The following is an 18,983-nucleotide window of genomic DNA, read 5'->3' as shown; positions in this document are numbered from 1 at the left end:
AAAATAATTTTGGTAGAGGCCGTGATGTTCTCGGTAGCCTTAAATTAAGCAAAACTTAAAGTATCACCCCAGCTGTAAATTCTTTTTGTTCCCTTTACTGCCCACAAAAACGCCCTCGGGAAAAACACTGGGATTCCTTTTGGCCCTCTCAAAACTGTGTTTCTGATGTAACCGCCCATTAAAAAAACCCAACCCCAAATTAAAAGCCCCCAAAACGGAGCGGCGGGGCTGGCGCCATCGTCCCGGGAAAACTCTACCGTTTCCCAGCCACACCCCTGAGGACCGCCGAGCCTCCTTCCCCGGGCTGTTCCCAAAGATAAATAAATCACTCCTTGTTTTTTCCAGACCTGAAATTAGCGGTGACTCACAGAGCACTCTGAATGGCCACAGTCGCCTCGGGAAGAAGGAAAAATGTGCAGATTTTTCCCTCACGCGAGGGCCCGACGTGCCGGGCTGGGCCAATCAGGGGAGGATGGCGGGAATCGCACCAAAGTAGGTAAAAAATGCGGGATGTGTTCTCGGGGCCGCGGCCCGCGCCTCGACTCCCCCCGGTCCTCCCTCTGGTCTCCTGCTCGGGGAAAGCCGCCTACCCTCGCCCTCCCTCCCGCGCCCTCCCAGGCCCCGCCCCCAGCGCGGCGCACACCTGGCCAGGTGGCTACTTCCCTGTTAGGGCAGCAGCAGCGCAGTGGGCGGGGCGCCACATGCCCCCGCCCCCCGAGGTTGGGGGGAAAGGGTCCCCTGCCCCGCTTGATCCTTTGCGGGTTCCTCGCCGGCAGGTGCCAGCCGGAAGTCTGCCTCCTCGTCCCTACTAAATGAGGGAGGCCCCACCCCCGCAGACCCGAGCAGATGAGAGGAGGACCCGGTCCCCTAGTCTTCCGAACGTGAGGCAGAACCCTCCGCCTGCTCTCTGGGCAGGGCGCTGCCTGGCCAGCCGGTTGCGTAGCAACGGCAGGCAGCGCGTGACGTGCGCAGTCGCGTTTGGGCCCGAGGCGCGCGCCCGTGCACCCGCCTCCTGGTAGGCTCGCGCCTCGAGTCGCCTGCTCGCTGGGTTTCTCGGTCCCTCTGCCGTGAGAAGGACGCTCTGCAGACTCGGCGCCGGCCAGCTCCCCCTCCCGCGTCACTGCGACCGCCGCGACGAAGATGGTGAGTGGGAGGGAGCCCGAGGCGTGGGCTGACGCGGCCCGGGCGGCTGGGCGCTGGGGCCCCGTGGGGGTCGGGGCCGAGGGGCGACAGGCGCGCCCCCGCCCGGGGGTGGGGGACGCGGGCCCTGCTGCAGCCCCCAGGCGGGGGAAGGTCTCTGGGCTTCCACCGCTCGCGGACCCGCTGGGACCCAGGCTCCTCGGGCGGCTCCTGGCCGCTGCGTCGCTCGCAGCTGCTGCGAGGCCGCCGGCGGCAGCATAGTCCCCGCGGTTCCTCCCTCCCAGGCCTGGGGACTACCTGCGGGGGCCGAGCGCAGCCACGCCCTCGGTGAAATCGACCGGGAGTCCGCCATCCCGGGGCGGGGGGCTTCGAAATCCGGCGCGGGCCTTGTTGGCGCCGGTTTCCCCAAAGCCGGGCGCCGAGGCGGTCAGTGACTCGTGCGAGTTTCGGCCCCTGAGGTCGGTCCATCTCATTAAGGAAAATAAGGCCTTTATTGAACAACCCTAGAGGGCGGAATGATCGCCACGAGCATGACCCTGGTATGATTAAGAACAGGGTGGCCTCGCAGCCGCTTTGTTTGTCGTATCTGGCAATCAGCTTTCAGCAGCACTGCTGTGCTTGTCAGGCTTGGCAGTGGCTCTTTTAACCCTTCCCTACCCGATCTCTCCATGTATGGTTAGAAATTTTCTTTTACCTGTGAACAGTTTGGCTCTGCCAGAACTTGGCGTGTGAGGAGTGGGCATGATGCTGGGATGCTAATAAAAGCGAATGTAAAAGCTTTTTAAAGGCCCATTGAATTATCCTAGTCATTAAAAGTAAATATATGCTCGTATTCTAAGTGATGGACACTTGGCGTAATTTACATATTCCCCCTCTAAACTGTCTCTGATTTGCTGTACAATAGTATTCTTAACTGGTCGATCAAGTAGAACATTTTGTCATTTTCTTTAGTCTGCACTCGCTGTTACCATTTTTGGTCAATGATTTGCAGGCAAAGGCTTACCAGACTTTGCTAGAAATATTACACTGTTATTGCATCTGTCTGCCTGGAAGCAGTTGGTACCAGCTTACTGGCATACAAAATGTTTTCGCTGAATGACAATTTTGGTTTTTTTAAGGTAGTGCAAGGAAGAAAAAGAGATTAACCAGTAGTTTCTTGATGACTCAGGAGATGTAGTAGGAATTTGATAGTGTTCAGTTGTCTGCTCTTCTTTGGTTTAATTCTGTAAGCTACAAAGAGGAGCAGCATCTTAAGACTTTTTTAAACCTCTGTAAGATTATAAATGTATATACTACCGTATACTAAAAGACATAATGCAAGGGTTTTGAGTTCTCATAAACGTAAGACCATCTACTCTGATGAAAGTGCTTTGAAATGGGCTGGAGCCGGCTTTAGGTTCTTTTAATTTGACATTCTTTTTTGAGTTTCTGTAATGCAGACTTTATCTTCTATTTGAAAAACAGGACGAAGCATTTTAACTTCCGTTAAATTCTTAAATTTTAGTCCAAGCTTAGCTTCCATATTTCTCTTCATTCAAATAAAATGAAGGAAGGATCTGTTTTATTTACTGGTTTTGGGGGGAGGAGGAGAACTAAAAATTAATCAAGATGAGTGAATTCCAGATATATTTCAAACTTGTTGGCCTTAGGGAGGTCAAGAAGACCTTACAAGCTCCTGTTGTTTGGATGCTTGCAAATAGAGTTCAGAATATAGACCATTTGTAAAGCTTACTCTTGTATTTAGCCTTATAAGCACAGATCATTTCCTTTCAGTGTCAGCTATTAGAGAGTATTAAGATTCAAAGTTCTATTATCCCAGATTTTAGCACTTCACCTCTATATTTGAAACTGAGGTTCCAAGTTTCTAAAGTTTTTGTTGTTGTTGTTAAGGTTAAATTTTAGGGGTGGCTCATTTGCTTAAGTATGAATCCTGATTTCAGCTGAAGTCATGATCTCAGGGTTGTGAGATCCAGCCCCAAGTTGGGCTCTGCGCTGGGCATGAGCTTGCTTAAGATTCTCTCTCTCCCTCTGCCACTCCCCCTCCCCCCCACCCCTTGGTGTTCTTTCTCAGAAAAAAAAGATTTTTAGCTGTTGATGGGTTTGTTCTGCATTAACAAAATCGTTTCCTGGTACTCACCAAGCCTTCTGGAAGCATTTGGGAATAAAAGCAGTTTGAAACCAACTCAAAAGATCACCTTTGGGCACTTTAAGATGAGATTTCATGTTTTCAGAATCTCACTTTACAGTGCCTCCCCCACCCCTCACCCCCCCAAAAAGCCTGTCCTCCACAGGAACCACATCTACCCACTCCAAACAAAACTTTGGTGTGTGTGTACTGCGTGTGCCAGTTTCCTCATAGAAAGATTATTTACTAGTCTACCATTAAGTTCCTAGGGTTATCTGCTCAGTAGTTCTTTTTGTTGGGTATGGATCAAGATATTATACATAGACTTGCCTAGTGCCTCTTGTAACCAACGGTATATGACATTTACATCATACTATATGGCTCTCTGGGAGTAGGAGTGTAGTCTTGCCCCTGAAATAATAAAAGTCTACGTGATAATTCAGCCCTGCCCTAGTCAGAACTCTGCTGTAACAAACCGAGCTAACTGGCCCAGAATGAATTACAAATGTATTCTATCACTCCATGATTAGGAAAAACACTTTTACTTACAGCAATCTAATGGAATAGGTTGGGCATGTGTTCATGTGCCTATTTAACATGAAAAAACAGACTGTAAAGGATTGATTGACTTGTGACCTTTTTTGACTGCACATCAAGTTTTAACATAATTTACAAATTAATTTTGAAACATTTTAAGCAGAAAGGTACACAGAATAACAGGTCCCTTTGTATGAAAAAAGAAAATAACTTTTTGTCATATTTCAGGTTTCTGTGTTACCATTGCAACTAAATCTGCATCATCTTCTTCATCCCATTCTCTTCTGTCCCCAGAGATAACCACTTCTGTGTCAAAGACATAATGTGCTGGCCAATTAAGGAGATGATTTTTCAGGCTATTGTAATTGAGAGAACATTAATTATTAAGGAACGTCTCAAAAAAAAAAAAAAGGACAAGGACCTGGGGCAAGTAAAACCAGGGGTCTTGAGGAACTGCATGGACAGGTCTTATCACAATAAACAAGGGCAGGATCTTTTTGTTACCAGTTTCCCAAAACTCAAAATGATGGGGGTGGATTTCTTAACCATCACTGCTTTACAGGAACATAAAGCTCAGATGAAGTCTACATAGTCTACATAGTCAACTGAAGTTAATATGTTTCATTCAAATTGATATTTCCATACTTTTAGCTATGTATGTATGCATCTGTAGTAATATATATAGTTTTCATGTGTTTTTAAATTTCATATAAATGCTATGCTTTATGTATCCTTTTGCAACTTAAAAAATTAAACTTGGTGAGGTTTTTTGGGAGGGGGATGATCTTTGGTTTTAGCCGTAGCTGTGGTTCTTTATATTAACTGCTAAATAGTTTTTATGACTATGTAAGTTTATCCATTCCCCTATTGATGAACATTTCCCCAGTTTTTCACCCACACTTCTATCTTTTTTTGTCTACTTGGAATAGATGGTTTCCATGTTTTATGTTACTTCTTTATCGCCAGTGAATGTGTTCTTGGTATAGACCTAAAAGTGGAAGCCTGGATTGGAGGGTATGCATGTGTATTTTTTACTGTATTACAGGTGGTTCTAATTTGTATCCCATCAGCTACATTTATCAGCCTGTTTCTCCATTTCTTTTCACCACTTGATATTATGACCAATACCTTGAAACCTTTGCCAATCTGATGGGTGTGAAGTGGGTTCTTACTCTTTTAATTTTCTTTTCTCTGATTAGTAGTAAAGTATTTTTTTATGTTTATTGCAGCCTATGGTTTTACATGCATGTGCATCTGGTGAACCTGACATTATGTAAATACTCCTCACGTCTTCGTCTAGGCTTATTTGTGGAATGATAAAGTAAATCCAGCGTTAAAAGAAAATCTGTAAGAACGTGATTGTCAATGTCAGAACTGCATACTGAGTACTGATATCCTCCTCTGGAACCTACATTTCTTTGCATGCCTCTCAAGCTGCTAAGCAACAGGAGTTAAATACCCTTAATTCTAGCCACTGGCCATGGTTAGATCCTGGTAGTGGTAGAATGCAGTGATCCAGGAGAGAGTTCCATCTTTGCCAGGGGCCATGGAGATTAACATCCTCTGCTTTATACTTTCTTTTTCTTGGGTAATTCATCCAGCCAAATGTTAAAAACAAACAAGCATTGGGGATATAGGGGAAATCTCTGTGCTTTCTGCTCAATTTTGGTGTGAACTTAAAATGTACCTAAAAAAAAAAGTTTATTAAAAAAGAAGCAAAACAAAACAATTATGACTATTTTTCACCAATAGAATTGGTATAAATCGAGCTGCTGTTTAACTTACTATCCAGGAAGACTCCAGACGTTTTCATTTTTTTGTTAGTGTAACTTTATTTCATTTCAGTAATAACTAAGATCTTTGAAATGAACACCATATTTGAAATTAGAAAAAAGTCTGGGAAGTGGAAAAACTGGATTTAACACATATACGTTGCTTTTATCTACAGAGCAAAGTTCTAGTCTCTGAGTAAGTAGGCCTAGTCTCTTTCTTGTATTGTTTGCAACTTGCATACCAAAACCACAGATCCTAATAAAGAAATAGAAGATTGTTATTTAAGTATTTTGAGCTTCCTTCTCTTGTAGCATATTCCTCTTTACATTGTCCATGAAAGACATACTCAAAGATTTACACCTAACACTTCAGAAATATTTTAATCACAGGTTTTCATCTTTCCCTGCCTCCTTGCCTTGATGTTGGAAGTGATTTTTCGCTTGGAATTGTTGTACTGCTGTTCATTTTTCTTGAAATTTTACACTGGGAGAAGTATAGCAAAATAAACATCAGATTGGTTCATCTCAGAAATACTTTGACATACTAGTTACTTAATTCATCTTGGAGTCTTCTGTATAAAGACCCACTGTGGAGTTGAGTAGTTTTTAGTCTAGAGTGATTCTTAACTCTTTTAAAAGTCTTCTAGTAGCTGACATCATAATGCTTACATGTTGTTTACCCTATTCGTAATTTGGTTTGGTAAGTTAAAATTGAAGAATCAGTTTTTTGAATAGATCTTTAAACAATTGATTTTAGTAAAAATGCGATTAAAATTCAGGTTTTAATGTGTACTTGAAGGTATGAAAAAGCAGAGGAAAAGCTGAGATTTGGGCTTTTTTTTTTTTTTTAATTTTTTTATTCTTATGTTAATCCCCTTACATTACAACATTAGTTTTAGATGAAGTGTTCCATGATTCATTGTTTGTGCACAACACCCAGTGCTCCATGCAGAATGTGCCCTCCTAAATACCCACCACCAGGCTAACCCATCCTCCCACCCCCCTCCCCTCTAGAATTGGGCTTTTTTTTTTTTAAACATAAGAGGAGCGTCAAAAAACTCTGGTTCTGTTGTAGCAGGGCATAGGATGAGCACTTGAAAGACCAACTTCAGTGCATACTATAGCAGGAACCCTACATTTGAAACTAATTTGTCATTGTGTTCTTTTGGATTACATCAAAGGAAGACTGTTCACTCTTTTCCACATTTTTGCATTACTTTATAGGTTGTTACTCCTGTTTGCCTTATCACAGAAAAGAAAGATGAATTTCCTACCCGGAGTCCTATATTAGCATGTTTCAGAAAAAAAATCATCAACCTGTAAATGTAATTAGCATTTATTTTAAAATGGTTTCATGTAGTAACTACATTTTTGATGGTGGTGGAATTTTCATGTAGTGATAGAGCTAAAACTAAAAGCTCAGGCAAATACAGGTAAGACTCCTTCAATTTGCTAGGAAACCATCTATTATGTCAATTTTTGAAGCTCTGGAGCGCTGAGGAATTCTCAAATCACTGAAACCTCCTTTTAGGAATGTTGGAAGTAATCTTCAGGTCAGTGTTGTCGAATAGAAATAAAATGTAAGTTACATGTGTACTTTTAAATCTTCTAGTAGCCCCACTAAAAAAGTACAAAAACAAGGTGAAATTTATGTAACCCAATATATCCTATCCACATTTAATCAATATAAAAATGAGACCTTTCACATTATTTTTTCATATAAATTATTTGAAATCCAGTATGTATTTTATAGTTACAGCACATCTCAATTCAAATGCTCAGTTTTCATTGGAAATATTTGATATGTATTTAGATACCCATTTACAGTTGGAAAAGTAGATTCACATACCTTAGTTGCTCAAAGCATGCTTACAAGTTTTCCAGTAATGGAATTGATAATCAATTTAAAATTTAAGTTAATTAAAATATAATTTAAACATGCAGTTCCTCAGTCACACTAGCCACATTTAATGGACTCACTAAACCACATGTGGTTAGTGACCAGCCTCAGACTTTGTAGATTAATTTAATTTGTAAAGGGAAGTTAATATGGGTACCAACACTGTGTTAATCCTCTGCATTTCTGCACATGTCTAAGAAGGAGTACTAACATAGCATATGAATTCCTTTTATGGCACTTATTGAGATATTTTGTAGAACTAGACTGTCATCTCCTTAAGATAGAGTTTGTGTATTTCAATAGCAAGATGCCTCTCTCATGGTAGGCCCACAACAAATGTTCCCAAAAGAGCATGAATGAGTGATCGAGAGGGCATTTGTAATTATGACAGGGATAGGATCCCATGGATATGGATTTCTTTAATTTTTATGCTTTCAATTCCCACATACTTTTTTTTTAATACAATGGAAATTGACTTTTAAGTACTAAACTAATTGAATAGTACCTCCCCTTTGTATACTGCATTACTATTTGATTTGAGTCTTACAGTGAAAATCCTTTGAGATAAGGCAAGTATTATTAGAATAGTACCTTTAAAAATAATTCTGGCATACAGAAAACCCCTCAATAAATGCCAGTTCCCTTTCTTCCCTTAAAAATGAAACTGAATGGGGGCACTTGGGTGGCTCAGTCGATTAAGTGTCTGACTCTTGATTTCGGCTCAGATCATGATGTCGGGGGTCATCAGATCGAGCCCTGAGTTGGACCTTGTGCTGGGCATGGACCCTGCTTAAGATTTTCTCTCTCCCTCCCCTCTCACGCCCCCCCCCCAAATGAAACTGGATGGTATTTGATGCTCATTGAGGCATCCTGAACCATAGAAAAGCACTTGAAAGCCTAACAAAAGAACAAGAAGTCATGCTTTAGAGAACTTAGTAAGTTTTTATTATGTGTCTGGCATTGTGTTACACCTTCTCTCAGTCAGTCCTTATAGCAACCAGATGAGGTAGGTATTATTATCATTTCTGTTAAAACTATACTGAGAAGTGATTAAGAGCATAGGCTCAGAGTGGGGCTGCCTAGGGTTTTTGAATCTTGGCTCCGCCATCTACTAACTATATGGCCTTAGGTAAATTACTGATTATTCTATGCCTCGATTTCATCATTCCTCCAAATGGGAGTACCTACCATCATGACAATTTGGGTGATGCATGTAAGTAGTTTAAAAGCAATGCCTGGTATATGGTAAAGTGCTTATTAGTGTTGGATGAAATGACATTAAACAACTTTAGATCCTAATTAGATTAACAGTCTTTTTTTCTTTATATTCTGATAACACCATCACATGCTTCAGCAATTGTAGATAAAATGAAAAGGGTGGAAGGAGTGCATTAGAACATATTTCCAGTTGTTTTATTATTTCTTTAAACTAATGTTATTTTATTTGGATTATATATGATCAACTTTTTATGATCAGCTTTTAAATTTTATTTTTCAGGTGACTTTTTAAAAATTGAAGTACAGTTGACATGCAATATTATTAGTTTCAGGTGTATAACGTAATGACTTGATAATTATGTATGTTATGAAATGTTCACTATACGTGGCTACCATCTGTCATACAAAGTTGTTGACTGTATTCCCTATGCTGTACTTTACATCTCTGTTACTTATTTTATAACTGGAAGTTTGTGCGTCTTAATCACCTTTACCTTTTGCACTCATCTCCACTCCCTCCCCTCTGACAGCCACCAGTTTGTTTTCTGTATTTATGAGTCAATTTCTGTTTTGTTTTTTAGATACCACATATAAGTGAAATCATACGGTATTTGCTTTTTCATGTCTAACTTATTTCGCTTAGTATACCCACTAGGACCAACCTTGTCAGGAATGGCAAGATTTCATTCCTTTGCATGGTGGAGTAATATTTCGTTGTTTGTGTGTGTGTATATACCACATCTTTTTTATCCATTTATCAATCAGTGGGTACTTAGGTTGTTTCCATATCTTGACATTGTAAATAATGTTGCAGTAAACATAGAGGTGCATGTTTCTTTTTGAATTAGTATTTTTGTTCTGGTAAATACCCAGAAGTGGAATTACTGGCTTGTATATTTACTTTTTTTGAGGAACCTCCATACTGTTTTCCAGAGTGGCTACACTAATTTGCATTCCCACCAACAGTGCATGAGGGTTCCTTTTTCTCCACATCCTTGCCAGCACTTGTTATTCCTTGTCTTTTTGATAGTAGTTATTCTGACTGGTGTGAGGTGATGTCTCAGGTGATTTAATTCCTTTTTTCTTTTTCTTTTTTTTGACAGCAAGAGCAGGAACACAAGCAGGGGGAGTGGGAGAGGGAGAGGGAGAAGCAGGCTTCCCGCTGAGCAGGGAGCCTGATGCTCAATGCCAGGATGCTGAGATCATGACCTGAGCTGAAGGCAGACGCTTAACGACTGAGCCACCCAGGCGCCCCATAATTCTTAATGTAAAAGTATCTTGTACTCTTAGTATTGTTCCTGAAGAAATTAATGTAGAATCAAACAGTTCTTTATTGCCCGTAAGATTTAGAATAGCAACCATTTATTCTGTAGATAGTTGAGAAATTATTATATGCCAAGAACTGATCCAGGTTTTAGAGATATAGTACTAAAAAAGTCCTTTCCTTGTGGAAGTTAATCCTAACGTGGGGGAAAGAGAGAGAAAAACAAAATGGCAAGATCATGTCAGAATTGTTAAGAAGTATGAAGGAAATAATGTAAGCAATAGGGAGTACTGGAAGAGTTGGTTCCTTTTAGCCAGATTGTTAGGGAAGGCCTCTTAGGAGGTGACATTTGAGCTAAGACTTGCATGACAAGAAAGCCATGTGTAGAGCATTTCAGGCAGAAGGAACTCTAAGTGGACAAGCCTTGAGAAGAGAATGAGCTTGACATGCCAGAGACAAAAAAGGTTTGTGTAGCTGGAATTCAGTAAAAGGGGGATAGAAAAGTAGGAAATGGATTGGAGGCAAGAACTGGAACAGGAAGAGCCTGTAGGCCAAGGTGAGGAATTTGAATTTTATTCTGTTTGCACTAAGAAGCTCTTGGGGCTGTGGTGGTGGGAGGATGTGAAGGTGTTAAGTAGTGGAATGAGATATGATTTATTACTGTTGAGATGTGCAAGTGGGGACAAAAACTGATTAAGAGACCATTGCTGTTATTCATCCAATTGATGGTGGTAGCTTGGATTAAGATTGTGAATAGTGGAATAATGAGAAGTGATTAGCTTGAATATATATTTTGGAGGTAGAGCTGACAGGACTTGCTGATAATTTGGGTGTATGGCATAAGAGAAAGACAGACATCAAGGATCACTTACTCTTTTTTTTTTATATATTTATTTTTTTTATTCTTATGTTAATCCCCATACATTACATCATTAGTTTTAGATGAAGTGTTCCATGATTCATTGTGCATAACACCCAGTGCTCCATGCAGAATGTGCCCTCCTCAATACCTACCACCAGGCTAACCCATCCTCCCACCCCCCTCCCCTCTAGAACCCTGTTTGTTTTTCAGAGTCCATCGTCTCTCATGGTTCGTCTACCCCTCTGATTTCCCCCGCTTCATTCTTCCCCTCCCGCTACCTTCTTCTTCTTCTTTTTTTTTTTTCTTAACATGTATTGCATTAGGTAGTTGGTGGTGTCATTGTGCTGGGGACTATAAAAGCTGAAAATAAAATAGTTTGGCAAAAATTGAGGTTCTTAGAACTTTGAGGAATAGCAAATTGATCTAGATGTATTATACATTTTTAAAATACCCTAATTTCATATCTTATTATAGTAATAATGTATGTACATTGTAAAACATTAAGAAAAATTTAGTTGTAATGACAATTCCAACCAAAGTATTAACATTCAGTGCATTCTCTTCCAGATCATGTTAAATATATGCTCGTTCTTTCAGTAAATAATTGTTTGGTGCCTCCTAGGAGCCAGGCACTGTGGTAGGCTTTGGAGATTCAACAGTATACAAGACAAAGTCCCTGTCCCTATGAAGTATTCATTCTAATGGGGGAGACAGGTAAGAAGTAAACAAATGAATAAGATAATTGCAGGTTGTAATAAGTACTATAATGGAAGTAAGGGAGAAAATGAATATCCCGAGACTATCACTATAGATTTGTCTCACACAGTTGAGTTCATCTGTAACAGTTTTATATCCTTTACTTCCCATATTCCAATGTGACAGGGCTGCCAAGCTATAATTCAGTGGGGGAAAAATAGTGTCTTCAACGAGTCACACTAGTACAACTGGATATCCACATGTGAAAGAATGGATTTGGATCCCTGCTTCACACTATATACAGAATTTAACCCAAAATGGCTCCTAGACCTAAATGAAAGACCTAAAGCTGTATAATTCCTAAAAGAAAACATAGGCATAAATCTTTGTGAGTTTGGGTTAGGCAGGTTTTTTTGGAGGAGGGGTTTGGACAGTTTTCTTGGCATTTGTAGGCAAAAGCACAAGTGACAAAAGAAAAATAGATCAACTGGACTCTGTTAGAATTAAAGACTTTTTTGCATCAAAGAACACCATCAAGAAAGAAGACAACCCATGGAATGGCAGAAAATATTTGCAAATCATGTCTGACAAGGAATTTATATCCAGAATATATCAAGGACTATCTCAGCTCAGCAGTAAAAGGGCAATTTAGTCATGGACAAAGGCTTTGAATAGATCTTTCCATAAGGAAGATATACAAATAGTCAATAAGCACATGAAAACATGCTCAATCATTAGCCATTAGGGAAATGCAAATCAAAACCATAAAAAAAACTGTAATGAGGTACTACTATATACCCACTAGGATGGCTATAATAAAAAAGACAACAGTAATAAATGTCGGCAAGGCTGTGAAAAAGTAGGAACCCATATATGTTGCTGGTGGGAGTGTAAGATGGTGTAGCCACTTCTGGAAAATGTTTTGGCAGTTCCTTAAGTTAAACTTGGGAACTGCCATTGACCCAGCACTTTCACTCCTAGTTACATACCAAGTGAAATAAAAAGACGTATCTACATAAACAATCTGTGGACAAATGTACATAATAGCATTATCCCCATAGTAGCCCCAAAGTGGAAACACCCAGATTTCCATCAGCTGATGATTAGATAGAAAAAATGTCATATATCCATATAATAGAACATTATTTGGCAATAAAAAGAAATGAAGTACCAATTCATGCTACAGCAGGGATACTGAGTAAAAGAAACCAGTCAAAAAAAGACTACATATTATAGAATTCCATTTATATACAATAACCAGGATAGATAGATCTCAAGAGACAGGAAGTAAATTAGTGGTTGGATAGGTCTGAGGTGAGTGAAAATGGGAAAGAAGAGTGATCACTCCGTACAGAGTTTCTTTTGGGGTGTTGAAAATGTTCTAAGATTAGATTGTGATGGATGTACAATTTTGTGAATATACGAAAATCCACTGAATTTATACTTTTAAATGGTAAAATTCTCTGTCATATTAAATATATCTATAAAAACTTTAAATTTTTTAATGGTATCATGCATGTACAGTGATGGTATTAAATCATCCCCCTGTTAAATTTTAAAGCCATGATTGTAACGCCCTTTTTCTTTTTTTTTTTCCCCCAAACAAAAGGTCTCACATATTTATTACTGAACCAACCTACTGGGACAGAAGCATAGTAACAGAAAATCATTTCCCTGATAAAACATGCCCATTGTTGGGCACCTGGGTGGCTCAGTGGGTTAAGTGTCTACCTTTGACTCAGGTCACGATCCCATCATTCTGGGATCGAGTCTTGGCTCGTGCTCTCTTCTCTCACTCACATTCTGTCTCAAATAAATAAAATCTTTAAAAAAATGCCTACTGTTCAGATAGTAGTGATGTTTACAGAGTGATAGGATATGAGCTCGTGACTTTCAGGCAGCATAAATATGTGTGCCATCTCATGTGCAGTCTGTTATAGACCCAGCTTGGTTCTTCACCAGTGCTTCCTTTTGGAGTTGTACCTGACTTTATTACCAGTTTTCATCTGAATCCACTGGGGAATGGGATGATTCTGCTTTTGTTTCTTGGCCAGGAATTGCTTGATCTTGAAAGTCTTGTGAGAAGACTTGCATGGAATAGTCAACCACAGATACCACGATGGTGGAGAAAAGGAGAGAGAATGCTCTGTCATCTTTGCGCATAAATCTTTGCCTGCATTATTCTTCAAAATACAGTTCTAGTTATGCAATTACTGAGTCAAAAAGTTTATGTGTATATATGTTTCTAATTTAAAAAATATTCTCATGGAAAACTTGGAAAATACAGAAGACCAAAGAGAAGATAAAAATCACTTATTATATTCCCACTGTTAGAGATAAAATTCCTTTCCTTTTCTCTATACTGTTTTACATAGTTGAGAAACACTGTATATAAAATTTTATATTTACTTTCTTTTTTCACTTCAAGTAATGTTTCCTCCATGTCTTTAGAAACTTCCCATAAGCATGATTTTGATAGCTGCATCAGAAACTATCTTGTGGATGTACTATACTTTTCTTTGCAATTTTCCTGTTTTTGTTTATTTGGACTGTCTGGTTTTTTATATTATGCAGATTATCCCCCCAGAATAAATTCCTTCAAGTGGGCTTACTGGGTTAAAGTGTCAAAGGGTTTGGATTATTTTAAGGCTCTTAATGTAAATGACCACATTGCTTTCTGAAAGGTATGAGTGAATAAAACAGTTGCCAATGGTAGAAGACAGATCTGGAAAAGTAGGTTGGTTCAGATAATAAAGGGCCTTCTATGCTCTGTTAATGAATATGGACTTTATCTTGAGGTGCTTTGGAATTGATGAATATTTTTAATCTTGGGAGTGATAGGAGATGTGAAGAGTAGATGAGAAGGAGTAGATTTGAAATACACATTTAAGGAGGAGTTGATAGGACTTAGAAATTGCATGTGACCATGGAACAGAAGTAGGTTAACCTACCACATCAACTCTCTTTCCTCTCTTAGGTTCATTGACATAGCAGCTAATTATCCAGAGAGAAGCCAAATTGTTAAACCAAAGAGAAATCTTTCGCCTTTAGCTTAAATGATCTTTCTCAAAGGGGAGTAGAATATTTTTATATTGTTGTTGAAGTAAAGACTAGAAGTAATGTTTAATTTTTTCTATTCATGATAATTTACATGAAGTAAAATTTACCATGTTTAGTGTAAGTTCTGCAAATTTTGCAGAGGTATACAGTTGTGTAACTACCATGACAATCAAAATATTAGAATAGTTCCTTCACTCCAAAAAATTTCCTCATGTTAATCCTTCTTCCCATCCCTACCAACCACTGATCTGTTTTTGTCCCTATAATTTCACCTTTACAAGAATATCATATAAATGGAATTATCTAATCAGACACTTTCAGTCCGGTTTCTTTTCACTTAGCATAAAGCATTTATGCATCAGCATTTTGTTCCTTTTTATTTTGATTAGTATTCCATTCCTCATCTGAGGAATAGAGTCCTTTTTAATGGTTTCCTGTGAAGGATGAGACAGAATACTGTAGAGATCTTTTTTCCTTTCCTGTATCAATAAATGCTTGAAACAGTCATTCTCTCCATCTTGGTATAACTACTGATAGATACATATTATTACATAGTGCCCTGGGGCATCTGGGTGCCTCAGTTGGTTGAGCATCTGACTCTGGATCTTGGCTTGGGTCATGATCTCGGGGTTTGGGATTTTGGGCCCTGGGTTGGGCTCTCTGCTGGGAGTGGAGCCTACTTAAAGAAAAAAAAAATAGTGCCCTTGTATTTTCAATTGTGGAACCAAACAGCTATTTAACAAGAGTGTAGATTGCACAACTTTTGAAATGCGTCAATATGTTTTATGGGATATTGGTTTCTTAAACATAATACTCTTTGCATACTTATTGTATACATTAAGGGGTCTCTTCTCCAGCATTTATTCTGAAATTAAATGATACTTATATATCAGGCACTGTTTTTCAAAATAATATATTTGTGACTTTTAAAACAATACTAAGTAGAGATCTTGTATAGCATATATCTGTTGACCATCTGTATGCCTTTAGAAAAATGTCTATTTAGATCCTCTGCCCATTTTTAAATTGGATTGTTTGCTTTTTTGCTATTGAGTTGTATAAATTCTTCGTATGTTTTGAATATTCACCCCATATCAGATATATGATTTGCCAATATTTTCTCCTATTTGGTAGTTTGCCTTTTCATTTTGTTGATGGTTTCCTTTGCTATGTAGAAGCATTTTTAGTTTGATGTAGTCCCTCTTGTTTATTTTTACTTTTGTTGCCTTTCCTTTTGGTGTTAAACTAAAAAAAAAAAAAAAAAAAAAAAATCATCACCAAGATCTATGTCAAGGAGTTTACCTCCTGTTTTTATTTCCAGTTATGGTTTCAGATCTTACATTTAAGTCTTTAATCCATTTTGAGTTAATTTCTGTGTATGGTGTAAGACAGTGGTCCAATTTCATTCTTTTTTATGTGGCTGTCCAGTTAAAACACCATTTATTGAAAAGACTGTCCTTTCCCCATTATAAATTCTTGGCTTCTTTGTTGTAAATGAGTTGACTAAATATGCATTGAATGGCTGTTATCAAAAAGACAAGAAACTAACAAGGGTTGGTGAGGATGTGGAGGAAAGGGAAGCCTTGTGCACTGTTGGTGGGAATGTAAATTGGTGCAGCTATTATTGAAAACAATATGGAGGTTCCTCAAAAAATTAAAAATGGAACTACCATATGATCAGTAACTCCACTTCTGGGTATTTATCCAAAGGAAACAAAAACACTCAAAAAGATAAATGTGCCTCATGTTAATTGCAGCATTATTTACAGTAGCCAGGCATGGAAACAACCCAAATGTCCATGGATGGATGATGGATAAGAAAATGTGGCATGTGCTGTGTGCCGTAAAAAGATTTTGTCATCTGCAACTATATGGATGGGCCTTGAGGCATTATGCTATGTGAAATAAGACAGAGTAAGACAAATACTGGATGATCTCACTTATATGTAGAATCTAAAACAAAACACCCCCTGCCGTTAACTCATAGATACAGAGAACAGGCTGTGCTCTCCCTGTATGCTTCTGGCCGCACCACTGGTATTATCATGGGTTCTGGGGATGGGGTCACCCGCACTGTACCCATCTATGAAGGGTATGCCCTGCCCCACACCATCCTGCATCTAGACCTTGCCGGCTGGGACCTGACAGACTACCTCATGAAGATCCTCATGGAATAGTACAGAGAACAGACTGGTTGTTGCCAGAGATGGTCAGAATGGTTGAATGTGGTCTAAAGATACAAATTTCAGTTATAAAATTATTAAGTCATGGGGATGTAATGTATATCCTGGTGGATATAGTTAATAATGCTGTATTATATATTTGAAAGTTGCTAAGAGAGTAAATCTTAAAAGTTCTTACAAGAAAAAAAACTGTAACTGATGATGGATGTTACCTAGACTTTGGTGATCATTTCACAATATGCATAAGTATCAAATTGTTATGCTGTACACTTGAAGTCAATATGTTATATACTAATTTATAGCTCAAAATAGCTCTTTCAGTGTTATCACTAGAACATTCATGTTTCCCTGATATGATAGGCAGTGAGTTGTCATTTATGAAATCAAATAGTATAAAAGTTTTTCCATCTCTACAAGTTTTTTCTTGTCAATCAGTTATGAGGAGTCTAAAAAAAAAATAGAAACATTATACATTTATGCAAATAGTATTTCAGAGGACGAAAGTTCTATATCTTTAGGAAAAAGACTGTAATAATAGCAAATCTCAACAGGACCAAAATATTCCAACAGAGATCGATAAAAATTACTTAGAAGATTTTTTTGCTTTATTTTTTCTGAAAATACTGAAGTTTTGAAATGGATGATTTTCCTTGGTGTAAATTGAAGAATTGTATGATAAAGGATGAGAAAAAAATATCTCCAAGGCAATAGTATATTTCATAAAAATTTTATGGGATAATCGGTTTTCAAAACCTGATAAAGTAGATGATAGTTCTGAGGTTGAAATAGGGTTGAAGAAAAATACTGTAAGGAGCACAGTCTAGTGAGAGAGAATCACACAAACAGTAGTTAATCACAGTAGTAGATAATACTGTGATAGAAATAATTATATTCTGTGTTAGTACATAGAAGAATCACATAACAGATTAAGAGGTAGTGATTGAGGGACCAACTAAGAGCTGCCTTCCCAGAGGAGGTGATGCCTGAACTGAGATCCTGAAGGACTTAACCAGGTGAGGAGGACAGTAAAGCATCTCAAAAGAACATGGTGTATCCAGAGAATCACAAAGAGTTGTACATGGCTGGGATTAAGGGGAACGTGCTAGGAGAAGTGGGAAAAAAGGCTGCGGAAATAGTCCATAAAGGGCTTGACATGGCATGGATTTTATCCTGAAGAAAATTTGAGATCTGAAAGAAAACAGAAGTCTAAGACTGTTTGCCAATGTGCTTACTGCCCTTGGCTTGGCCCCCCCCCCCCCCGCTTCCATTTTTCTGAATAGCTTTTTTGTGGGGTGGAGAATTGGGGGACTATTATTTTCTCTATCAGGCTTATAAGACCTGTTCTCACTAGTCCTACCCTCCCTTTCTGACTTCCTGCTTCCCAGTTGGCGGGGGTGGGGGGAGAATCTGTTAAATCTGATTAGGATTTCCTATAAGATTGCATACAATCTGAGATGGATTATTTTTAGCAGCTGGGCATTATTGTATCTAATCCACTTTCACTGTTGAGATGACTTACTGTAAGGTTTTTTTTTTTTCCTTCTTGTGTGGGTGTGCGTGGTGTTTCACAGACTTTAGGTTATTGAATGATTTTTTTTTTTCCCACTAAGGTGTAACCAAAACATTGTTTTAGTGGAACTCTAAAATTAACATATAGCTAGTAGAATGCTATTTGGTCTGCATAGGCTATCTCAAGGACATTGTGCTTTGCTATGAGGTGAATGAAGGACTTCTGTAATTGGAAATCGTTTTCAGGAATGAGTGTATTAAGGCAGAGAGTTAACGTGGAACATTTTCTGGATCACTGATCGCTTATGTAGTGACTTTGTGCAAATTACAGAATGATGCTTCCTCTGGTGTTGTGGCCTCAGGAGACAAGCAGATGGCACTCCTTCGGACAGTTGAAGCCCTGCAGGCACATCCCTTGGCTAATGGAACATGAACTTGAATTTAGCTCTGTCTTGCACTCTTAAGCAAGGCACAATCTATAAAATTAATATTCGGCAGCTCCAGACATTTTGAACTTACCAAGGGATTGAGAATTTGCTGTGTGCTTGGTTGACTGATGTATAAAGGGTAGGGACAAACTTTAGAACAAAGCCTATTAGCTCACCCCACAGGCCCCAGTTGTCATCACTGTAGATTTTGACTTACGGTTGTAAGTGATAGTTGTGCCTAGAAGAATGGGAAGTGGTCTAGTGTAACTGAATCTTGACTGTGTTAGAG

General features: G+C 39.0%; 1 protein-coding gene and 1 pseudogene across 3 annotated transcripts in view; one reads left to right on the top strand and one right to left on the bottom strand.

Moving 5' to 3' along the window:
• Positions 1 to 380: 380 nt before the first annotated feature.
• The window catches only part of DSTN (destrin, actin depolymerizing factor), a 38,838-nt gene continuing 20,235 nt past the window's right edge, over positions 381 to 18,983 (top strand). The window contains exons 1-2 of one of the 3 annotated variants that reach the window (XM_064572795.1): positions 841 to 1,143; positions 11,441 to 11,532. Coding sequence is in view for 2 of the 3 variants with exons in the window: in XM_064572794.1 (XP_064428864.1) it covers positions 412 to 492 (81 nt within the window). In the remaining variant the exon portion in view is untranslated. Of the gene's footprint in view, positions 493 to 840; positions 1,144 to 11,440; positions 11,533 to 18,983 lie in introns of those variants that run through there. The other 2 variants (XM_064572794.1, XM_045885375.3) reach the window with 2 other exon arrangements.
• On the bottom strand, positions 13,449 to 13,667 carry LOC123850684 (putative ribosomal protein eL39-like 5; annotated as a pseudogene).

This window comes from Mirounga angustirostris, unplaced genomic scaffold, assembly GCF_029215605.1.
Source record: "Mirounga angustirostris isolate CCGP_5_RB_7025 unplaced genomic scaffold, mMirAng1.0.hap1 SCAF_10, whole genome shotgun sequence".
NCBI classification, from domain to species: Eukaryota; Metazoa; Chordata; class Mammalia; order Carnivora; family Phocidae; genus Mirounga; species Mirounga angustirostris.
This window is presented reverse-complemented; position numbering and strand designations above follow the sequence as displayed.